Below are 26,801 nucleotides of genomic sequence, written 5' to 3' on the forward strand. Positions count from 1 at the left end.
ATAAAATAACATGACAAAACCATCTTATATTTTATAAAAATACATAAAATCACTCAATTGCATTATACATATATCTGACACAACTCATAAGACAATAATTATTCTTCATTGCTTTCAAAAATTTTCGAATAGAACTCAAAATTAATGCTTTCATTTTGAGGATTACACGAACAATGCAGCTAAGCAAAGAGATACAATATCACTAGTAGCTTGGCAGTGAAATAACCTTTCTGAGTTTTCAGAAGTATAAAAAATGCCTTAATAAATTTCTCTTAATTTTTTTACTATTGTTTTACTTTACCATATGTTTGGCGCAGTATAGCCAAACCTGGCTCTTGCGCCATAAACATCAAGCTCAAATTGTTTTACTAAATATTTAAGAAACTAAAACTATTTTATATTTCTGAAATAATTTCTCTCTCTTTTTTTTTCTATCATGATCAATGTAGCTGAGCAATGGAAAGAAATACATTGCTCCATTTTCAGTTCATTTTATTATCTTCTTCGGAAGGGTATAATCTACCTCTTAAAAATCAAAAGCAATTCATTACAATGACACAGAATGACAGAAATAAACAAAAATAAGCGATTGGGTCCAAATGGTAAACTTGTGAACGTGAGGAAGCAGCCATTTGAAATGTTTCTACCAGCAAGTTTTTCTTTTTGCCTCGAAGACAAAAGTACTTCTCTAGCCACAAATCATTTGGATGTCAGAGCCGCTGAAGTCACGTGCATTTAAAAATCAATAAGGAAGTAAATAGTTTATAGAGTAATGGCGGGAAATCATTAGCAAAACGAAATGAACAGGGCTGATTACAATCCAGTGTTGCACAGAACGTGAGAGGAACAATAAACGGCAGCTTGATCAAAAAAGAAAAAAAGTGAGCAGCAATCACGATGACGCGCTGCTAGTATACGCTGATATTCCTCTCACGTTGGGTCACTTCACCTCAACCGCAAGGCCACTTAGATCACTACTTACTACAATCTACTCACACCAGGCCTCATCAACAACGATTTGGCTTCTTCACTCATGTTTTCTGTTTCATTTTTATTCCCTGCCTACCGAAATATCAAAGTTTCGTTTACTCTCAGGTTTATGAAGATTTTGGAAAGCAATTTAATATATAATGCAAAATATTAAGTATAAACTTTTATTTACCTGATCATAAGGGAATTAAGTGAATAAATGAAAGATAAGGGAAGAAATAAATTTTGTGACATTTAATATGAATTGTCAGGTTAGAAATTGTTGGATTAGAATGCTATACTTTATAAAGTATAGTAACTTTATGCTTACATAAGCGTAGAGGATCTAAGTGCATCATTTGATGAGGAAAATAAAGGTGTAAAATGAGAGATGTAAAATTTTGGGCTATTTTACGCGGATGGTGATTTGGTTTAAAAAGCAATTTAGCAATAACTATAGAAAGAAATGGATAAAGAACATCAAATTTATATCTGCCTAGAGAAAGATCAAAGTGGTAAACGAAGACATAACATTTTTTAATATTTTCACATTTTATAAATGCCTTAAAATTAATTAAGAAAATTATTGCGGACTTTTTGTCGAATTTTATAGGATGGAATTGCCTTACTATAAAATATTTAATCAGAATGGAAAAGTTTTGTTTTGGAAGTAGTTATAGTTTTACTTTAGTTTCGACTGGGCAGTATTCAAGAATCACGAATATTTTTCAACGGAAAGACAAGTATTCGAAAGTGACACGCATAAAATGAAAATAGAGGAAAACCGTCAACTACGAGACACAGTGATATCAAATATCAATATTTTATAAAATTTAAGATATATTTTCCATAATTCTCCAACCTTTAAACAAACTTTTAAGCTTTCTTTGCAATGTCGCGGACTGTTCTTAATCATTTTTAATATGCAATGCTTGGGTAGAAACACTTGAGTAATAAAATGAATCACTGGTTATATGCTGTGCTATAAAAACGTCGCTTGGCAAACAGTATAGCATACGTACGATACAGTTTCTAGGCAGCCCGAAAAAATAGGGGAACAAAAGGACTACAAGCGCCGCCACCCTCTAGGAACTAAGGAATCCTCCAAAAAGACGCGCTTTCAAATCCTTCATGATCTTAATATATATTTATAATTGGACTGTGGGGAATAGTGACGTACAATTTAAAATTTTCTGACTTATAAAATATAAGCGTAGTTAAAATGTTTAGGTTATCATCCAATGTTACTACAAAAGGATAAAAAGACTACACTCAACAATACAAGACCATTAATGTTTTTTTCCTTTCCAAGACTCCAGGTAAAAAGCTTGCATTTGCATTTAATGCATTAATAATTATTTTATAATATACTTCAATATTAAGAGGCTTATTTCATAGCGCCAGCAGTAAAAAAACGTAGGAATGGCGTTGTACAAAATTTAATTAGCGTTCAGGATTATAATAAAACAGATAATGTAACTTAACTGCTGATGCCCATCTCAATTTTGATCATATTGGAATAACCGTTTTTTGCAAAACAAATGGAAAATTTAATTCGCAGAGGCAAAACTCGGAAAAACAATCACTTGTTTTCACGTATTTATTTATACATGATCAATTTTCACTCAGCTCACCGATTATACCTTTCGTTTTTATACACGGACAACCGAAAGAGCGCTTATCGATTTTAATTGAGAAATGATTGACTAATAGGCAGGTGTAAGAAATACGATTTCGGAGTTTGGGCTTCGGAAAAAGGCAAGATGGCGTTGATAAGGCGAAATGAGTTTATCACGTGATGAGAATTTTGATGAAAGCATCACAAATAATATTCGGCACTTTCTTGTAGAAGTCTAAGAGCATGCGACACAAATTTTGGCACACCACCGCACGCGATCTCCTGAGTGCACGCATGATTCTTTTTTTCTTGCTCGTTACAATGCCTGAAATACTGCAGCATATACACAAAATAGCTTTGGATAGAATCAAAGACTATCAAGGACTTATTGAATATTGCCTGGCAATCATAGTCATAAATTTATGCAATCAAGATTTTCAACCTTAATATTACAATTTATATGCAACGGTCTAACATGCAAGTTTAAATACCCATTATGATTCATGAGTTATTTTAACTTAAATGATTTCATTTTTCTCAATTATTTTGCATGAGAAATGAATGAATTATTTTTTTAAGCTTCAAATCTTAACGTAAATAAATGTAAGCGAAGTCTTTATAATAGAACTGTATTTTAAATATCTTAGAAAGATATTAGTCCATTTGAAAATAAAAGTTGATCTTAAAAAAAAAAAAATTACGAGAACAATTTATTCATGTTCATGATGCACATTTTGAAATAATTTTTATATAAATCAGCGTCCATCAGCGTTACTCTCTTGGATTATAAATTAGGAAATAGTATTTTTCCAGCAAAAAATACATTATATATATTTTTGAATTTAATAAATATAACAGCGCTATTTATTGAATTTTAAAGAATTTAGTTATATTACAGCTAAACACCCATTAAAAAATTTAAGTGATTTATAAGCTTAAAATTTTTTTTCTATAAATATAAACACCGACTTTTGAGTCAAAGTTTCGAAATTGGCTTGAAAATTTAATTCAAGAACGAAGTAATTACTATAGAATTCAAATCATACCCAATACCTCAATTTATAAATATTCTTTTAAAATAAAAATTGTTTACTATAAGCGAAAGTTATTAACATATGAACGTAGAAGGCGCGTCTATAAATAAAATTTACGATATTTTTGCATTTGAAAGAAAAATTTTTATAAATAGAGTCAGATTTTTTCCCCATTTCATATTAGCAGTTTATTGATACAAATAAGATAAACAGTAATGTGAAAATACCTTAAAAACCGACAGCGGAAACTAATTTCTCTAACCCTTTAACAATCGCGTCCAATTATTTTTTTTAAAAAAGTTTTTGGAACCAATCAAAACACCGAAAATAACACATTACACGAGATACACAAAAGTATTGATATAACAACATGAAAACCAATATTACCTTAGAAGAATTAAAGTAAACAAGATTTCTTTTGCTAGAGGCTCAATAATAAATTTTCTAATTTATTTCACTATTATGGCTGGTTAAAAACGAGGAGAAAGCTGCTTATTTACTGTAAATGGCTTCTAACTATATGTTGCTGACCTACAATTTGTCAGCAAAGTAATTTAAATCTCGTTTTAAAAAAATTCATAACAATACAGAAAAAAAATGTAACCGAAGTCATTAAAAATTAAGAGAAATATAAATATTTTTACTACAAACACACGCGATAAACAACGAATTTTAAGAACTGAAAGATTTCTAGAAATGAGCAACTTGAATATGTACAAACAATATGTAGTAAAAGCAGAAGCGAGATTCATTAATTTTTTTAAAAAATACAATGAAGATGACAAAAAATGCTGTAGAATTTCGCCATTTAAGATATACTGCCGCCTTCAAATTTGTAATAAAATAATTTTTGAAAATAAAATATAAAAATACACTAATTTCATTTTTGAAAAGCAATTAAAACTGCATAAAGATATTAAAAATAAGTTTGTTTACTTGTCGATTTCGCTGTTTGAATTCCGAGAACCAACGTTCTTTTCCTTTTAATTAAATGTTAAAAATTGCTCGGAATGTGTAAATTCGGATGACGAATGACATGTTTTATTTGAATCAAATTAAAAAAATATTCAAAAATACCATTCTCCGTTACATTTTATAAAAAAAATTATTTTAAATGTTTTTAAGTTTATGCATGAAGTATTATGAGCTAAAAATGGAAGTTTTTCTAATGTTCATGCGTACTTAAATTAGAAAGAAGAGTGTTTTCCTACATTTCATTTATCAAGAAAGATAACAGAGCAAAAAATCTTTATTAAAATAAAAAATAAAAAATTGACTTGAAATATTTAGCCATTTTCCTATTTCATTGGCATTTCGAAGGCTTACAATTAAAAATAGATTTAGGGCAGAATTTTCGTATTCTTCAAAAATGTAAATATTTTAATTTTAATAAAACATAAAAAAACTGCACTGATATTACATATAAACACTGTGTGTGTGTGTGTGTGCATGTGCGTGTGCGAATATAATAAATTCTTAAGTTAATGCAGTGATACACAATTGATCTTTGGAATAGAAAAATTAGATCAGTTGAATTCTTCTAAGTAACATGTTTTTTATTACTCAAGTCATTTATTCAGATTAATGCACTTTTAAATTCTGTGTAATAAGAAGGATAAAGAATTTTTAAAAAATGAGCAAATCTTGAATTCATGGCCACATATATAGTGTTTCTCTGCAACAGTAAAAGGAATATTTGGCTCAATAGTGAGGAAAAAATAAGTAATTTTTTTTTTTTTTTTGAGGCTGCGGGAATATGATTTTTTTCTATTAGGCGATTTTATTAAAATTCGATTTAAGGTCATGTAATAAAAATAATTCAATAAACCCAAACTTTCGTATACAGATATAACAATTTTTAAATAATAAGAGCAAAATCAGTAACAGATCTATCTGTTACTGCCTAGGAAAAAAACTCTTGAACACTTCCTATGCGGGACTTAAAAATGTGGGAAAATTAGATTATTAATAAGAAAATTTTTTTTAGGTTGAAAAAAGTTTTATTCAAATTAATTCAGCTTCAAACTGTTAGTTATAACAAAGAACATATAAATAAACAAAGAATCCATAATCACAAACAATTTTTTTTATCAAAAAGAGGATTGAAAACTTAAGTTCTTAAAAAAGAGCAGCAAAATAACGAGTGCTATCGCAGAAGACAGTCTTATAGTCTGCCTACTTGTGATTTAACATAGCGAGAACATTGAAAGTTTAAATTTATCTGAGTTAGACAATTTTTCGTATTACAATATTTTACTCAAATTAATTCAGGTTTAAATTCTATTTGATACATTAAGAACAAATTAATAAATTCCAAATCTTTATAAGAGATAAAGCTTTTCTTTAAAATAAAAGTAGGTAAAATAAATCCTTGCGTTTGTGGCGCTTATAAACTTACTCGTGAGATTTTGCAGCATTAAAATTCTTCTGAACAAAGCTCTTTTTAAGTACAACGTGAGACGTTTCAAAAGAAAATTTATAAACTTCCTCCCTTAATAGCGTTAAAATATTTCCAAATTAGACATTTTTCGACTAGAACATTTTAATCGAATTAATGTAACTATTAATTATATATGGCATATAATGAACAAATAAATAAATACATTTTAAATCCGTAACCACCAGATGAGTGGATTAGTGTTAGAAGTGTAGTAAAAGAACTATTTATAAATTTACTTTAAAATCTCCCCCCCCCCATAAGAACATTTTATTCGTATTAATTCTATTTTCACTAACATACTATGCACAAAAATAAAGAATAAATAAATATATCTGTTATCACAGATGAAGCGTTTCTTTAAAATGAAGATGGGCAAATCGAGTGTCAAATGGGTCGTTGCGAGAAAACCCTCCTACGCAAGGGACGGTCAAGACGTGCATTAATCAGCTAATTGGGAGGACTGCGTTCTTCCCGAGAGAATTGACCATGTGGTAGGGCAAAGGGGCGGCTCAATTACCGCAATAATGGGCCAACCACCTGCGAAGGCACTTGCCGTCGCATTGATAGCTCCGCGGCCGCCGATAATAGCCGACAACATTTTTGCTCTCCATATTCAAATCGAGAGAATTAATTAGATCACTTACTGGAAAGCTTTAAAGACACTTTGAAGAGTGCGATATTACACAACCGCTGATTGTTGAACAGATGCTCTTGGGGAGAAACCCGAGGATTGTGCGGCAGCCAATTAAAAGGATTGAATGATCCGAAGCATTGGATCGCTCGGATTACTCGACTCGAGAACAGTTTTCAAGTGACTCTTTAAGGAAGAAGCAAGACAATTGCGATCGGTTTAAATCGAGTCGAAAATTCCGCTGGTTGTTGAGGTTTCGTGTTCACTTTCACGAGAAACAGAAATGAGGGGGATATCCAGCTCAGATCTTTTAGCTGAAGCTTGAGAGCACTTAGATTACCAGTTTGGGATTTGGAAAGATATGTTAAATGTTGGAAAGAGATTGCGCTTATTAAGTGATGGAAGATTAGAATTAAACTTAGTTAAGAAATTTAAAATTAAGGTTTTGATGTGAATGAAAAGCAAAACTGTGAACTACTTTTTTATCTATGGAATCTAATGCATAAGTTCGGGGGAAAAGAATCAAACTATCGAAGCATGTTCTTAAAGAAGTCTGTAAATTTAAAATTACGAGAGCGGATAAAATGATAAAGTATTTTTGAAGTATAAAATCTAAAATATTCGGAAAATATTTAATATAATGTAATATTTGTAATTTGTTTTCCTATTTTCTATTATTAATTGTATATTTTTCCCACAGCAGTTAATTATGTTTAATTACCTATGACGAACTTACATAAACCTTATCTAATATAATGATTCAAAACTATGAATTTAATGTCCATTAGCAAAAAGCAGCCAAAAATTTATCAAAATATTTTTGTAATTTTTCTAATCAAGCAATCGACTAAAACTTGCAATGAAATTAAAATTTTAAACCATAAAGTTTAGAACTGAATTCAAATTAAAAATTAAATTTATATTCAGATTTTCAAATCTTAAATTTTAACAAAAGTGATTTTTTTTTTTAAATCACATTAACAGCATAGTGTTTAGTAGAAATTGAAAATGGTTTAAGTAGAATGGATATTTATTTTTTCAAGAGGCAGAATGTTATCATTTTAAGAAGAATTTCACACATTAATCTAAAAAATATTTTCAATTATTTAAACTCTGCTTTTTGTGTTCTTAGAGGTTCATTTTTTATAAAAATAATTAATATTTTGGATGAATTAAATATTAATTGTAAGTGGGCAAACTTTCTTCATTATCAGGCGATTTTTTTTCCATTATATTACTAAACTAGCGCTGGAAGTTTCATATATAGTAAAAAAAAAATTAAAAAATTAACTAATTTTTAATGAATCAAGATTAAAATCATTTTTTCTATTGATATAACAAACAAAGTAAATTCATACAAATAATATTTCAGGGTGCATTTAATGTTTTCTAATAAAATTTGTAGCAGTATGTATTCGTTAGTAAAAGCAATATTACCAAGCCTGCAATATTTATTCAATTTGATCAATCACAAATTAGCAGAAAAAATATCTATAATTTTAATTTGAAACAAAGAAATACAATCAAACATTGCATTCGTAGCTTTGAAAATTAAATAATCAATAACAGTTTCGCTAAAGAATTACGACAATAGACAGCACTATGATAAATTAAATTAATCGACGAAAAACGCGAGTGTCGATTCCTAGATATTCCTGAATTATGTATACTGTAAACGCCACACCCAAAGTAATGAATTAATTCCAGCATCAGTAAAAAAAAAGTAATAAGAAAGAACTTATCATGAATGAAACCCTATTCTAGAATCGAATAAAAAGTGTCAACCAAATTAACAATCCCCGAATATCTTTATCAGGAGTATATCAATTCATCATCAGTTGTATACCGGTTGCCCAATAAACTGTTCGGCTTTTCCAATATTGCTCGTCGGAGAACTTTACTAATTCCAATACCACTCATTAGAAGGAAACTAATTATATATAAATTGAGCCATCTTTCCAGATCCCGGTAGTCAAAAAGGCATGACACCCGATTCCAGGCAGGTGAAGCATCGACCAATTCCATGAAAAAAAAGGAAAAAAAAGCTGGTTTCTATTTCTTGCCTTCCACGAAAAGCTGTTCTCTTAGTTTGTCACGCAAACCTCATCGGTGAACAGTAGACGTACGGACATTTAAGTAGAAGGTCCTACGGCACGACAGTCGCAAAGAGAATTGAATACTAGCCCACCCCTTCTTAATATGAGGGAAACACTTCGTGCAGAATCTTTTCAATTGAGTTTCTGGAAAGTAGATTTTCGGAATTTGTGCCTCGTTTAGACAAACACTTCGATAACAGCATGGGGAGTTATTGATGGCCATTTACATGGAGGGAAATAGAAACGTAAAAGCGTTGGCAGAAATTTATGGAGAAATGTATATCGTGGCATTTAATAATTTTATACATTAAGGTTTCAAGAAGAAAGTAAATATTCTGATGGTATTTAATTATTTAACAGTTTTTTTAAGTCAAAGGATTCTAGATAAAAGCATTTAAAGTATATATTAATAAAGCATTTAAAGTATATATTAATTATTTCTAAAAAAGACAACATAATCCTTTAAAATATAGGAAACGGTCAAATTATTAAAATAAACGATAATTAAACAAAAGATTCTATTATTTTTTATATATAAATATTTTGCATTATTAAAATATGATATTTTAAATCTGAAATTTTACAACTGTTCTATGACTCTAAATATTAATAAAAATTACAAGATAAATATTTTTTAAGCTCTTTAAATACAGATAATAAAAAGTATGAAGCTTGTTTTTAAATTGCAATAAAATATTCAGCAAAGGTCATATATTAACGAAGCTTTGTGGGGTGGGGTGGGGGGAGTGAGCAGTTTCCTATAATTCTAAGAGAAAAAAATGCGATAAAACTAAAAATGGTTAAAAATTTGCTTATTTTTACAAAGTTAAAATAAGTGAAAACTTTTGAAGCTGAGACAATATTATATATTATGAAATTATTTTTCTGAAGTATAAATTTTTCTATGTAAAATATGTTTTACAAAGTTTGGATACAAAAAGTATGTTACATTCGATAGAAACGAAAAATATTAAGCCAAGTTGAGACAAAAGATTTCATACCTCTTGCTAAAGCAATTTTTAAATAAATTATTATACTATTTTTAATATTTTTTTCTAATATTGATATACATTTTAAATGGCTAGCAGAATGCAATACTAAGGCTCTGAAATTTTACAACCAATATCATACACAATAATTAAAGGCTAACTTTATCATACAAATCAAATAATAGTTTATCGTAAAATTTTTATGGTAATTTTTTTTTCATCAGAGAATTCATGTTTAGTTTAATTGAAATAAAATATACATTAAAAACATTTTCTGAAAGATAGCTCGCTTGATATTAGTCTATTTTGTAATATTAGTTCTCAGGTTGATATTAGGCCAAAACTAAATTCTAATAACATCCCATCAAATACTGTTCTTCAAAACGGTATTCTTGCAAATTCCATGGCTTTTATAGCAAAAAAAGAATTTTTCGAATTCATTACCTCGGCACAATTAGCTATTCTTTAAAAGTTAATAACCATATGTATGGTAACGGTTTTCTTCAAATAAACCGAAAACAAGAAATGTTGATATTACTCTGAAGAAAGAAAAACCTGATAGTGGAATTTGAATACTGATGTATCTATCCACAGAGCAGCGATCCAATAATTGGGGTGTAGATTCCCCAACAGTGGAATATGCCGCCCTACAGTAATTGATCTAAGAACAATAAAAGCCAACCTTTTTTAATGTTATATATACATTTTTTCGGAGCACACATTCTTCAAGCAGAAGCGCCGAAGCCAAGATTTAAAAATAAACGTCTACTTCTACATGTTGTGTGTGAGTGAGTGTTACTGAAGCCGGGTTTTTTTTAGCAGTATCATTAATGAAACCTACGAGTCCATTATTTACGAAGCTCGTGCTAAAAGAAAAAAATAAAAGTCAAGAGAAACACTTTTTCCCCCTAGAACTGGTGAACGATTTGAACAGCTAAAAAGAAGTAAAAACGAAAGTTGTATTTTGACAAACAAACATTCAAGTATGTGGTTTTCGCAGCAATATAATAGAATAAATATTCAGTGATGATTTTGACAATAAAAGTGATTAAGAGTTGAATGTCCAAAACTTTATGCGTAAAGTTTAGCTAAGATTGTCAAAACCTAAGTATTTGAATGAAAATATTATTGCGAAAATTGCATATAAGTATGTAAGATAAGGTGTTAAAGTATACAGAAAGTTTTGTCATAAATAAATAAAAGAAATATGATGAATCAGTCCAATAAACAAAATGTTTATAAGAAATTTTTAACCAACGTTTAATTTTTTAACAATTAGAGTTGCTTAGTCATAATGAATAAAATTTTCGGCATCATCGCAAATCAATCAGCATGAAGAAGTCTCAGGATCATAATAATACTGATTAGAATATTTTATTCTAACATTATAGGAAATACTGAAATTTTAAGCGAAGAACTTTTCAAAAGTCAAAATTCCATTACTTAGATACTATAGCGACGGAGATTTAATGCCGATTCTTGATACAAATCTGTTTAGGGACAATTCGATTGAAGATAAGTCTTAAAAATGCATAAAAACTAATAAATCAGTCGATTTTGTATTTGCGTAGAGAACTTTTTTTTAGGATGATTTATCTCAAAATTTCACTTATTTCAAATATTTTCTATCTGTGAGCTTGAATTGGAATACTTCTACAAACACAGAAACGAAATCAAATTTTATTTAAAGCTTAAGATTCGAAAATGGCAAGAGGTACTTTCAGAGACATAATACATTTTACGTATTATTAACAATATTAACACATCGAACGACGACAAAGGAGTTTTTCCAGAAGGAAATACTTTCCTACTCTAATTCTTTAAGTAAAATAAGTATAATAAATATTAAGAAATCATTCATTGTAATGGTAATTTTTTTTTAATTATAAGATAAAAAAAGTTTAAACAGCCATTTTTTTAAAAATCAAATATAAGGAAGTTTTTAATTAATTCAATGTAATGTTAATATTTGTAAAATAGATATAAAATTCAATACAATTTTTCTATGTAATAATTTAAGCCATAAGTAGTCGCAATATCTCAATCAGAAAACTAAAAAATATACTAGTAGACGAGTACATATCCCACATATTCTAATGATATATTTACCCATAATCTGCCTAAAACTTCAGTGAGTGAAATTTTTTAATAATTCAAAATAAATAAAATCAAAAGTTAAATTTAAATGCAATAAAAAAATTAGATAATTAGTATCTAAAACCAGTTATTTAGTATTATACGCAAGTTTACGAAGCCGTGGATTTATCCAATCTCACCGATATACAATTAGATTATAAAAGAAAAATTCGAAACAAAAATAATTACACTTTGAATAATTACAATGATGCGTAAAAGGAGAAAGAATGACGGAGATGGACATAATTTTTTAATTACTTATTTCACGGTTTGGTAAATTTATGAGCAGAAAGAAAAGACATGGGAATTCCTTTACGCAACTCTAAGTTTTGAAACCAATATATACTAAAATGAAAGTCCTACCCACGAATATTTTCAATGTATTTGTAAGCAGATTTATTTGCATTTGGGTAAAGAGAGAACAAGTTGTAGAAAAAAGTGAAATGGATCCCAAGAGCCACATTGTTGTTGACTAGACATAATAAGTTACGTTCATAATGTATACGTTTTGTTTCCTAGTCATGTTCGAACAGTCAAGAATCTTAACTTTAGTATGAGGCAAAATAATAATAATAATAATAAAGCATATGCATATGATTTACCTACATAATGAACGCATGCTACAGATATAATATATTGTTAAAGTAGTAATAATTACCAAAGTAATAATGTTAAGAAAATTACCTACATTTAGAGCATTCTAAATTGATACATATTGCTTTTAAATTAAAATTAGGATTAATTTAGTTGAAAAATAAATTTTCAGTCTTGATACTTTTTAGTCATACCTGCTGCTAATTCATTGGATAAGGCACGCACTGCAAGTGCGCATGTAGACTTTCTCGAAGTGGATTACAAAAAAACTGCATTTTTTTCATGTGTATTTTAACAAATTTGGTGAGAAATTCATTTAAAAGTCAACAAGTTACATCGCATACCAAATTTTTTGAATTCAATGCAGTGAAATAGAAGCAAATTAAACCATAGTCTGCTACAAATTTTATAACTGATATTATTAAATTTTACTCAGACGATAATTTCAAGTACAAAATGAAATGCAGTCGAAATTTTAAAAAATCAGCTTGTAAATAAGGAAATAAAATTCTAAAAGTCAGTTACCAATATTCGCACATTCATAAGATCGAATATTCTCACATCGAGTTGACAAATTCCAAATCTTAGAACAATTACTGACACGCATACCATTTCGGTTCGTATACTAAATCTATTACACATATCAGAATTAACTTTTAACACAAAGTGAACGCATCCTTAAAATCATTATAAAAATTTATTATTGTAAAAAAGTTATTAAAAAGTGGAAATTTTGTTAGAATTCGAACACTTTTTAAAAATGCATCAAAAGTGAAAGTTTTGAGGCTAAGTTTCAACTCTCTCTCGGAACCATCTGAACGCTTTAAAATATTGACACTAGAGATAGTGATATTCGCCACTGGGTGTCAAAGACAAGAAAAGAAGAAGTGGAAGATACTTTTTGGCAAGGATCCTACTCAAATACAACCAGAAGCAAGGGCAACTGAGGTCAAAGAATACTGCGCGGCAGTAAATGGTTATTCCCCACGATGCTTCCCCACGAGATTGCTTTTTCATTAATGTCCCACTCAGTTTGATAAACATGATGAAGAACTTATAAAATTTAGAGATAATTGCAGAATTTCCCAGTTCTGAACAAAGATAGAGTGTTTTTCAAGCAAGACTGAAATGTTTTCATTGCTGACTTCAGGATTTTTTTTTTCACTTATTAGTAAGGCTCGAATAAAACTGAAAAAGTCTTTAAATAACTACAACCACTAAACTTTGACAAACAAGATAAATGATCTACGAAATCCAGAGATAATCATAATTTTAGGTCATGAGAGAGTGTATGTTTCGTTGAAGGTTGAAATGTTTTTCTTTTTTTTTTTAATGCTGTCATGGATCTCTTTTTTTTTTTTTTTTTTTTTCTCCCTGGCTTTTCTGTATGGCCCGAAATAATTTGAAGAAGTCTTAAAAAGCAATTTCTGTCAGAACTGTCTTCACGAGACTCACTTTTAAGTTTTGGTTTAATTGCCTTTTGCTTTTCTTTTAGTAACGCTAGAAGTTAAAAGAAAGTTAATTTAATTTATGGCAATTAGTAGTTATAATTAACGAACGATGATTCGATGATGTGACAAAGAAATGATTCATCACTGAAATGCATAAAGATAAGTCGAAACTCATTTCAACCTTCACCTAAAATACTGTTTGGTATTTAACTATTTTTATAATAAACTACATTTTATGTATAATATCATGGCTGTTATATATAATATCATGGCATACAGAAATCATGGCTGTTTATTCATCGGAAATTGTTATTTCATCGAAAAACTTAAGAAAAATGTCAAATTACTCAAAGAGAAGAGAATATTTTCGGCGCATTGGATTTTTTTCATACCTAACTTTTAATACTCGGCGATCTTCATGGTCTGAAGAAAATAAAGGTAAAAAATGCCTTTCACAAGCGATGCCTTCGGTTTATGAATTTCGCGAGCTAATTAAAAAAAATCACAGATTTTAATTCAATATTTTGCATTTAAATGATCTTTCAGTTTAGGAGGATTAAAGAAAATACCCAGTCAAAAATTACATTCATTTAAAAAAATTAGGGAAATTTACTATCACCAAAATAATATCAAAAGGCTATCTTTCGTAAATAAATCATGAAATTTTTGTCACGCCTAAAAAGTATCAAGAAAAAAAAAAATATTTAAAGTAAACTTTAAATGAAAACTAATTTCTCATGAAGCAATTGTTGCAAGTTCTAATTTGTACCAGTTAATCTCCAAAATTCATATAAGCTATTGTTATAAATTTTAATTTGTATGCTTGAAATCAAAAACTTCAGACAATTTTAAGGTTTTCCATAAAGAAAGGTTAATAAATTTGCAGAAAAGTCCTATTGATAATCTACATTGCATTCATTCTAATCTATTCCTATTCAGCCTCAAAATTCAGACAATTTTAAGGATTTCCATGAAGAAAGGTTAATAAATTTGCAGAAAAGTGCTATTGATAATTTACATTGCATTCAGTCTAATCTATTCCTATTCAGCCTCAAAATTCAGACCGATTAAAGGATTCTCAGAAACAAAGGTTAAAAATTATCCATCATCGATCCAAAAGCAAGGATGAAAAAGAAACGGGGGAATTTCTGCTCCCCTTTTCCAGTGGAAGGGGTTTTTTTCGAAGGGGGAATGAGCCTGCCAAAGGGGTTGCGGGCTACCACCGGCCGAACATTCCCCCAACCGCTCCAACATGACCGATCCCAGTGAGCAAGTGGGAGAAGGGGAGCACCGGGAGGAAGAAGGAGAACGATGGAAGGAGAGCAATGTCGTAAAATGCAAATCAGGTGAAGCGGAGTGTGGCGTAAAGAATCTGATCTTTATACGTCCACGCGTTATTTCACTTCCCTCGGTAAACAATTGAGGCGTTGATAGATCAAAGTGCGCGGTCGGGAGGATTGCGAAGGGAATTGATCAGCTTCTTCGATGGGCTCGACTAACATATTTTGTACGTAATAAAAAGGCAATAAAAGGTACATCTGCTTCTCTTTCTTTCGCCATTACACAAAAGGGGATCGGAAGAGGATTCAGCAGGTGAACGAAGAAGCGCTCCGGAGTTTGGCTTCGCGAAATGGAAAGAGAAGTTTGGATTTGGCTATTTATTTTCATGGTGGTAGTCTGTTATGTCACTGAAATATGAAATCTGTTATGTCATTGAATGTTTCTGTTATATCATTGAAAAGCAATCGGAAAGAAAGGCCTGACGAAGTTTAAATTAACAGCGGGTTCATTGAAAAAATTCGTATAAAAATTAATAAAGGACAATTTCTTATTATTAGGAAATTTTACATATCAGTGTCAAAATTGTTAGTGCACTTAATAATAAAAATTGCATATAAGTGTCAAAATTTTTAGTGCACTTAATAATAAAAGTTGCATATAAGTGTCAAAATTTTTAGTGCACTTAATAATAAAAGTTGCATATCAGTGTCAAAATTGTTAGTGCAATTAATAATAAAAGTCACCAATTCCGAGAATAAAGAGATGGAAGTTCGTCAGTTTTTATTCAGAGAGACTCAGGAAAATTGTAACCAGCAGACTGATGGAAAATTTTTCATTGCACGATAAATCTAAGTGTTTTAGCGAAAATTATTTTTAAATTAAGATTACGAAGAAAAACATACAGTTAGCATGAAATTATCGCAAATTTTTAAAAAACTGAAAATATTCATGTCAACCACTAACAATCCAATTTAGGATTAGTTGAAGAAAATATATTTAGAGTAGTTCTTCATTTCATCCATTTACTCAAAAATTATTTTTAACAGTTATTTTATTATCTATTTAAAACTATTAAAGATATTAACTAAACTATCTATTAAAAATATATATTTAAATGAAAGTTAATGGTGTGTTTCACTAATTCGTTATGGCACAATAAACGACAATTAAAGATTTAAAACTTTACGTTATGAAAGCGATCAGTAGGTTATGGCTGTGCATTATAATTTCATGTGCTAGGTGCAAAGGGGGAAAAAAAGCGATTTTTTTTTAAATTGATGAATTGCGAAGCTAAAATAATTTAACACTATCATCAATAAGAATAATAAAATTATTTTGGATAAATTTAACTATTAGAATATTTGCCATTAAAAATGAATGGAGAATTTAAATAACACTTTTTAATAAAAAGTTGAATCGCAACTTAAGAAAAACTAGGAGAACTGATAACAAATTAACCGAATAAAAATTTAGATGATTTGGAAAAAAACTATAAAACCAGGCAATTAATTTTTTTTTAATTTAAGAAAAACATGAAATTCAAATAAAAAAACTAAAAGTTTGTGAAAAAGGAAAGTACGGAATAAAGCAAGCATAACTACAAGCAACATTAACGAACTCAACACAGTTCTGTCGCAAAAAAATTAAGGGTAAAAAAAAAAAGCAAGATAAAGAGGTTTAAAAAAGATTCAGTTGCCAAGAACAGAAAGCAAGGTTTAAAAAAAAGGGAAGAGATAGAAGGAAAAAAATAAATAAAGAAGTTTTAGACAAGAGTGCCAATTCCACTGATTTCGAAGACTTTACCCAGAGGGAAAACGTTAAAAATCTAAGTTATTATTTTATATTTACGATAACATAAGCCCTATTTTAAAATTTATTTTTAAAAAAATGATCAAAAGTGAAGGTAGGGCTCAGGGCAAGATAAAATGTGTAATATTAACAGATAGTTCAAGTTTATCTTAAGTGACAATCAGTTTGAGCTCACTAACTAACCGCTACTAGTCTCCAAAGAGTAAAGTAATGCTCCCCCAGTGGAATGAGGAGTATCGGGATTCGAACTCAGAGTAGAAGAGTGAAAGGTGTATTTACCGAGTACATGCCGGGCGTGGAGCCTCCAAGCATCCCGAGTCGGGGCAGGGAGTCCCCCTTTTTGGTGGCAGGTAGGTAGCAGTGCGGAGATCCATAGAAGCCTCCTCCGCCGGACGAGACGGCGGGGACGCCGCCGCCACTGCCGGATGCCGGGGACGCCGTCGTCAGGGCGCCGGACGGTTCCTCCTCCTTGATGTTTTGAGGGGGCGAAGACGAATGTGGCGAGTACTGTCGAAACGTCACATGGGGCGAACCCTGTTGGTGGTGATGATGTTGTTGGTGGTGATATTCGAGGCAGGACTGCATCCGACGGCCGACGGCACGGCCGACAGTCCGTACGGTGCAATGACAGCAGTCGGATGTCCAGTGGTGGCTCACCCACTAATGTAGAAAATGCGGCCGGCGGGAGCAACGTGGGCCGGTGCGTCCGGGCGATGCTGCTGAGAGACTACCGGAATCTAGAGTGACGGAGTTGGGCGCAGCGCTCCAAAGAAGAACGGCCTCTCCCGCTCGCATTTCGTACGGAGCGAAGTGATTCAAGGAAAAGACGGCGGCTGCGCTCTCACTTCGAAGTCTCCGCCCTGCCAGCTCCGGAGCATATTTGTAGAGCGCTTCGCGGTTCTACATCGCCAGTCTCCAATTGGACGCCGAGCCAGCGCTCGCCTCCGCTTTTTTACTCCACTGGCCGGACAGATCGGCCCACCTGACTCGAAGCACAATGGCGGGCAGTTCAACACGCGAATCACTTTCAGAGGCAGTTCACGCAGGCAATCAAATGTAAATAAATAAAAGACGCGCTAGAAAGATTCATTTGTAAACACAAACAGAAAAGACAGCGGGATGGGACGAAAAATTTTTTATAGCCTCTATATGAATAGGAAAATGGCCTTTTGAAAAAATGAAAGTTCAGAGACTTTTTTATTTTTCCTTATACTTATTATTATCAATTTTTAAGGCATCGGTGCCTCATAACAAAGGAGCGTTAAATAAAATTGACTAATTATAAAATAATGATTTTTTTTCTCATAAAGACAAACAAAGAAGTTGAGAAGTTTCGGAAGAAGCGAAACTTATATTTTCCCAGCAATATTGCAACTAAATATTTTCCTATAGAAATGTATATTATAACTGCTAAAATTTTTAATATTATATATATATAAATTCAGAATGTTACAAAAAACGCAGTTTTCATTGCTAAAGTAATAATTTTTACGGACACGAAGTTCTTCTGAAAACAGAAAAAAGTCGGAACAAAAATAAAAAGTTTCAAAGTTCAAAAGTTTTTTCCTTTGCATTTTTCGTATAAGAAAATACGAAACATTCGAAAACAAGTATATCAGCAACAGCCATATTATGTCAATACTAGTAAAAGAAATTCTAAAATATAAATTTTACCTATATTTTATTTTAATTCTATTTCTTTAAAATAAATAAGAGAACAATTCAATATATTACAATGCAGTGCGCCACAGTATTCTAAATGATTCATTTTAAAGTTTTGTATTAGTCAAATAAGCGGAAATATTATACAACTCGCATGATGTTGCTAAAATAAGAATAAAAAATCCTTCTTTATTAATGAAATTTTAATTATACTATAAGATATAATAATATATTAATATAGATTTATCTTAGTCTATTAAACGCGAATGCAAGGGAAAAAAATTAAAATAACACCTTCTAAAAATTTGCAGTTCAATTTTTCCATCCATCACATTAAAAAAATAATAATTCAAAAACTTTCTTCTATTTCAAAATTTTATTGCAATATTCTTGCGAAAAACAAAAAAAAAAAACGAATTTTTAAATACATTATACTTTTGCCTTCAATATTCGTCGATTTTCATCTGACGCAATAGTTTCGGTAACATTAATAGCAAACATTTTAATTAATAAAATAAACTTTCTAAAAAATTCTGAACTTTCATAATCTCATTTGGGATGGAGTATTTACAATCTGTAAGAAATCTGTGAAAACTGATACAATCTGTAAGAAATGTATCAGTTTTGAATACTCCAGCTAATCATTTTGTAAAATAATTTAACTTTAAAAGGTGAAGCCATCAGCAATAACAATGCTCTTTTAAGCAAAAATCCTTACTTTTCAAACAAGCTAAAATATGATTTTTTTTTTAAATGATATTTACTGTACCAAAAAGAGTGAAAACGCATCGTATGCAAAATATTTACAGACGAAAATTCTTTTAATATTATATATCAATTAAAATAAAAAAATTCAAGGAGTAAACGAATTTTTAAATTTAATTATCAATACTTGGATAAATTCTATATTAGCTACTTGTACATTATAAAAAGTCAATTGTATACAATGAAAAATATATACAAGTCATTGGATTCTACGCAAATTAATTTTAGTTACAGCAAAATAATCAGAAATAAATTATATCGCTTAAAGTATCAGTAGAATCTATTACTATCTAAAACATTAAATGCGCACATTTATAAGCTATAAAAATTATTCCAAATTATGCAAATGGAGTAAAGATTTCAAATTACATTTAAAAGACGTGACATATAAGAATCTTAAAGGTAAATACGAAAAGAAGTAACACCTTTCTATAAATATTCTTATCTATATTTCATGTAAATGATATTTTTATTAACTATTTATACACTTCAAAACGTAAAAATTACAACTTTTAAAGGAAAATATTATTAAGTAAAACTCAACAGAATAAAATGCTGTTAACCGACTTCACTGAAGCAATTAGAATAAAGATCAAAAATAATGCTATTATTGCTTATAAACATCAATTTTAAATAAAAATTCATATCCGATAATAACAGGGATTTCAATACGTATGATAATGCTAAATACAATTTCGAAATTTCAAAGATCGCTAAAAAAAAAAGTATTTAACCATCCATTCATTATGTTTTTAACTTAGAGTCGCCGCAAAAGAATTATTTGATCTATGCCAACATTTTTCATAAGTGTTAAAAATTATTTTTATGCTATTTTGACGATAAAATACTATTTCGAAATAAAGCTTAATTTCAATCAACTTCGAATATCAAATAAGTGGATTAATTTGTTTATTACGAATCGTAAAAAAGACAGAATGCGGCAAAGAAATTACAAGAAAACAAGATTTTTGTCATTTGATATCAAATTCTATAATAAATTCTGTATTAAATGTTATTTATTGATTGTTAGAGACTCCTATGGAAAATATGCATTATGTCATAGTAGCAGATTACATACAACTCCTAGTTCAAGTAGCTGTTTTCATTTTAAACTAATAAACACAAAGATTTATTATGTTAGAATATCATCCATATATAAAAAGTATTCTATAAAAAATTCCGCCAGTGTTCTGACAAAATGATATCCATATAAAGCATTTTCACAAAAATATTCCTTCTCTCTGCTAACAGGCGGACAATGAGATAGCTTTTTTTAAATAATAGATACGATACCGATTACAGAGTTAAATTTATAGTTATTAACTGATAAAAAAATTTAATAATCGAATATTCGAGTAAAAAAGCTATTCGTTATTCAAATAGTAACTGTATAAAAATAGAAATTAGTATCGAGCTTTATAAAATTTATTTGTTTTTAATTAATCTGAAAAACTTTCACAAGCAGCAATTCTGAACATGAAATAACCATACATAATAGTTATTTTCTCTACATCTAAGAAACACGTGGAAATATTGAGTCATTCGTTAAATGTTTACATTTTAAATTAATTATCTAATCATTCAGACAGAAAAATAATTTTATCTGGAAAAAAATTCAATCAAGAGCAGTTTCCGGAATTTAACTAAGGATTTATGAAAATTAACTAATCTCTATATGATCATAAACTTCCATACAGAGAAAAGTGGTAACTTACTGATGGGGAAAGAGGATATTAAATGCTAATCATTAACACGAACAAATTTAGGCAAACTCTCCGGCATTTTTATTGTTATTGAAATAATTAAATTCAATTCATTTTCCGATTAGTATTTGACAAGAAACTACAAAATAAGAATATACAGATACACATTTTATACGAAACTATACTATAGGATGCGAAGCAGTTAATTGGAAGAATTCAAGATCAACAAATTTTTATAAATGTACTCCATTTAAAAGAAGCAAAAAAGTCAATTATTTAATGCAAAAAGCTTTAAAAACATAAAAGGATAAAAGTCTTTCTAGTCTATATTTTAAGATCAATTGTTGCCATCTATACACGCACGCTAAAGTAGGAACGTTAAAATTATCCATTTCAAAAACTTAAAAAAATATTTAACATTAAATTCCAAATTTGATTCCGCGCCCTAATGAGTTTTAACAAGTTACATTAGTGCATTACAAATAGCACGTTAAAATTAAAACTTTCCTAGATATTAATTTGAATTAATAAAAATTTTAATACCTTTGAAAAATTTCAAAGAATGCTTATAAACCATCTAATACAGATTTAAATTATTTTAGACTACAGAAAATTTCTCGTTCGTCCATAAAATCAATTTATTTTCCAGCGACATTTAAAACTTATCGCATCCTATATTACGATATCAGTGGAATTATCAGTTTTAATTGTCTGTATAAGATAAATCACAGAGCGAAAAAGATATATAATAACAAATACATTATCAAGATTTAAAAAAAAAAAAAAAAAAAAAAAAGAACGCAACTCTAAAAGATCCATTAAAATATAAGAACCTGGAAATTTTCTGTTTTACAATTATGAAGCGTTTTCTAACTTAACCCGCGACATTTATGCGAATCTCATTTTGTAATAAAATTTCACCGCATTATCAATTTTAATGGCCTGTATAAGATAAATTACAGCACGAGAAAGCTGTATACGAACAAATACATTTACATGACAAACAAATAAAACGCAACTCGAAAAGATACAACAGATGATGTAAAAGACAACCGAGTTGCCATGCACGCTAAACATTCTTTCGTAATTGTGAAGGTGCGAGGACAAATATGTTGCATGGAAGAGTGTGTTTGCGATGTGGGACAGAGATTAAAGACAAACAACGATTCTAATAAATTATATTGTCTTTTGCCTCATTGCCAGAAAAGAACTTCTTTCCGACAAAACGTAAGAAGGGTGGGATCCGATTGGGGGTCTGGGAGCCACTGTGTGCAGAAGGCTCAAGAAGCCACCCTACTATTGTAGTACTCTTGGGAGGGACAGTCTCCATATTGAAAAAGAATCGATTGCCAAGTCATTGGCTTTTCGACATAATTCAATTTAATAGCGAATACTTAGAAGGAAATTCAGAAAAAGCAAACTTAATATAAATTATTTAATAGGTAATATTTTAATGAGTAATAAAAAAAATCATTGCTGCTTCGATCTTTACGACAAAAAATTTATATTTGTCTAAAAAATGTTTTTTAAATCATTAGGATGTAATATTCAATCAGTATAAGCTCTTATTTCATAAAACAAGGGCCTACCAGTTTTCAGTCAGGATAATCTCAGTAGAACGAACATCAACCGACTTGCAGAAAACTTTAGGATTCACATCTAAAAATCACCTTACGGAAAAAAAAAAAAAAAAATAATTGAATGCGAATTTCCAGAAAAATAGCTACACATCATAGAAAGAAGAATTAAAGGACTTTCCGTTTTATTCAAGATAAATGTAGCTCGGTTTTTATGTAAATTGTTCCATGAAGATCAATGGTCCACTCATTGTACACGCATGCAGTCCGAGGTCTGAGGTGTAATGATAAAAAAAAAAAAAAAAAAAAAAAAAAAAGCTGGGCCAACTTTAAAAAGCTGGCATTACGAAAAAAAAAAAAAACGGACGATGAAATTTTATTTAGAAATAGAGACTTTAACATAACATTCTATACACAGAGAAATAGCAAAATCATTTTCATCCAATTTTCAAGCAATTCATAAACGTAATACAATATAGGATATAACGTAGTTATAGTTTAAAGGGGAAAAAATGTTTTTAAAGTATCATCGATTATAAATGATTTCATTAGGAACTTCTTAAATCTAAAAACCAGTTTTAATTTATAGAAGAAAAGAAGTAAATACTTCTAATTGAAAGAAAACTTTACTATTTATTCTGGAAAGGTTTTTAAGAGTACAGAGACAATTTTCCAACATTTTTTAAAACATTTTTTTATTTACGAACAAAAATATTTCCAAATGAATTTTATATATTTCCGTTTTCTGACAGATTAAAGTTAAATTTAATTTGTTTAACTGACGAAACATATCAAGATGTACAACTCATAATTAGCAGAAATACCATTCATTCAGAAAAAAAGCAAACTAAGGCAACACCTCAATATATGTCTCTCTCGCTAGACTCTAACCAAATCAATGTACGGATGCATTAAGATTTAATCCACCGCACTTAGTCAATTCAAGGTAATCTGATTCACTAATATTATATGTACAGCTTGTCATTTTAAATCAAGGCCTTCTCAAAAAGGCAACACTTTTTGACACAGCTCTAACCAGATTACTAAACCGAGACAACATATGGATTAATTATATTTTAATTGCCAGGTACAAGTCAATCAATTCTCGGTTCACCAGTATGGCGAAATAGTAATTTTGAATCAACGCTTGCTTACATTGATATGACCTCAGTTGGACACTTTCCCTCCAAACTCCCAAACCAAATTAACATATGGGTTGATAAGGATATATTTTAATCGTCTATAATTGATTAAAGGACATTTAATTCACAGTCGTAGGGAACTGTCCTATGTCCTGTGGGCTTCATTATGATAGCCGATCCCCGTATCGGAGTGTATGCTCGGCGTATTGATTGCAAGAGGTCTGATGGACTGCGGCCACAGGATGCTTTCCTGGTTCACACCTGAGCCTCCCTCTTTTGCCCCCCGAAAGTAAAAAAAAAAAATAAGGGGGGATGAATCTGTTTTCTCTGCGGGTGTTTTATCTATTGTCGTACGACACTGGGCATTTGATTTCTCTTTCTGGTAACATTCTTCGCGATTATTTTCGACTTCGGAATTGATGGTCCGGAGCGGATTGAAAACGTTTTAAAAGCGAAATCCCACTTGAATTTGTTTTGTGTCAGTACTTTCGGGGTGAAAAGACTGATGCGAGGTATGTGCATCAGTCTTGTGCAAATGTCACGGTTAGAAGAGTGCCGAGAGGCAAGAAAAAAGTTAAAATGCAAGTAAAAAAAAAAATTACGGAATGCGAAGATCTCATCAGCTGAAAACCAATTTAGTTAAAAGAGTATTTTTAAAAAAAATATATACGAAAATTAGTTTTAAAAAAAAGAGATTTTATTAATTTAATTAGTTAAATCAATGTGAATTTTTGAATGATATTAGTAGAGGTCCCTCCTGCCTTTAGTATACATAATCATTTTTATTATTCAACAATAGTATAATAAAAATGACAATAAAAAATCTTAGTTAATTTTGTTATACATATATTAATAAACAATCCAACTGAAAAAAATATTTTAAATCATATTTAGATGCAACCTTTGAAACAATTGAATTGCTATATATGTTTAAAATAATGATCGTAAAATGCAAATCAACGCTATAATAGCAACAGGAAAAAACACTATTTTGAGGATATATTGCTGGATATCAATTTGAATACATGTGCTTTAATTGTTGTGCGAGTAATTTTTTTTCCTTTGATGTGGATTGTTACAAATTCGTGGCAGTAATTTATTAAAATTTACCTTTTACCTACGAGGAACAAATCATTTTATTCTTTAACCACTTAGAAGTATCATCACTAATGTGATAGATTTTCATTAATTCAAGAAGATTTCTATCAGACTTCTTAATGAGGGAAGGCATAGATAGAAGACCCTATGGTCGGTCAAGAGAGAAAGAAATTCGTGTCTACCTCTAAATTAAAAAGGGGAGAAACTACACTTTTTTTCTCCTAAAGAATATCCACTTAAAAATTGAGTATTTTTTTTCTCTTGTAGTGGAAAGAAAACAGTTAACAACCCACTAGTAATCTAATAGAGAAAGACATAACAAGTTTGAGCAACATGTAAGAAGAAGGATATGAGTTCTATTCTCTGGTTGGGTTTTTTAACCAAAATAATTCAAAAACTGACAAACCAAGGTGAACTTGAATTGTGAAATGAATTGTCTACTACGATGGCATTAAAGTTTTTCCTCAACTAAAGCATAAATTTGGGCTAAATACTCTGACAGCCCTCTAAAGGAGGTAACCTACCTCCATGTATTCGAGCTTTCCTCTTCAGATTTAACAAAGTTGCTTAATGGTCGCTTGACCAAGAAAAGATAGCACATTTCCCCTTTTCCCATAGACCTTGATACACGGACTTTTCCAGATATTAAGACAAATAAAATTATAAATTATTGAAATGTTTTCTGATAAAGTTGGGAACAAAGCTGCATATCACCATTCAGACTTTGCGGCTCGAAGAAATAATCAAATGACATAAAAAAATTCCATATTTTCTATTCTTTTAAATACAAAATAAACATAAATACTATAGCGGTTAATGTGTGTAAAATTTGCTTGACCAATTCATAGCATCAATGTATCCAAAGAAAGGAAGAAAAGAACTTTCAAATTACTCAAAGCTTACTTAAGCTTTGGATCGCAACATCAGGATTATGGATGCATAAGTTTTTGAGGTTGTAGGTTCATAGGCAAAAAACAAATTTTGTGAAATTAGTCAAGGAAAGTTTAATTTAAAAAAATACTGTGAATTAACAAATAATTTTATTAAATTAACATTTTATGCCATGAATTCTTATTTCATGTTCTTATCTTTTTGTATAATTATCTGTTTCAGAGAATTTCGAAGGAAAAATAAAATAGCTGAATTGTTAAATAAATAAAATAATACATATCATAAATAAATAAAAACAAACAAGAACTTAAAAACTTTTAATTCTTGTAAATTAAATTATAAAACCTGCTTTGCATTTTATAAACATGTATATAACCAATTACAATAATCCATTTATTCCATAGATGCTTCTTTATTGTGAAACAAAATCTACACCCCCCCCCCAAATTTCGTTGAGGATCGTTATTCTATATATTAACGTTATAATTATATTAAATTTCCTTCCGATACCATTTTTCCTGATCAAAAATTAGCAAAATAAAAACACAAAATTAGATAATTATTTATTTCAGCTCGTATGAATGCATGTTGTATGCATTTGTATGAAAGTATCATTTGTTTTATCGAAATTATCTTTAGACAACAGACTATGAATTTTGGAAAAGTATGAACTCGGGAATTGAAAATAGTAAAACGGTTCCGAATCTTACAGTTAAGTGGATAATACATTCATAAAGCAGTCTCTAATTAAAAAAAAAAAAAAAGCGTGGCTCGGGTCATATGCCCGAAAAAATCTATTACAGTAACGTCAGTTTCTGAATCAGAGTCCCAATTTTCCCTTCATGATAGCAGCGTTCATTCCGAATTGACATACAGAAATAATAAGATAGCGACAACTTCCAGCGGAACTCCAAT

The 26,801-nt window shown here is 29.9% G+C and overlaps 1 protein-coding gene across 5 annotated transcripts in view; it reads right to left on the bottom strand.

Annotated features, from left to right (window-relative positions):
* The window catches only part of LOC129960044 (zinc finger protein rotund-like), a 590,565-nt gene that overhangs the window by 302,099 nt on the left and 261,665 nt on the right, over nucleotides 1-26,801 (bottom strand). For 4 of the 5 annotated variants that reach the window (XM_056073066.1, XM_056073063.1, XM_056073062.1 and 1 more), the window contains exon 1: nucleotides 17,328-17,891. The exons of the other annotated variant lie outside the window; for it this stretch is intronic. In XM_056073066.1, the coding sequence (XP_055929041.1) occupies nucleotides 17,328-17,633 (306 nt within the window). In that variant the 5' untranslated portion in view covers nucleotides 17,634-17,891. Of the gene's footprint in view, nucleotides 1-17,327; nucleotides 17,892-26,801 lie in introns of those variants that run through there. 5 annotated transcript variants of the gene reach the window in all.

The sequence above is a fragment of the Argiope bruennichi genome, chromosome X2 (genome assembly GCF_947563725.1).
Source record: "Argiope bruennichi chromosome X2, qqArgBrue1.1, whole genome shotgun sequence".
Classification (NCBI taxonomy): domain Eukaryota; kingdom Metazoa; phylum Arthropoda; class Arachnida; order Araneae; family Araneidae; genus Argiope; species Argiope bruennichi.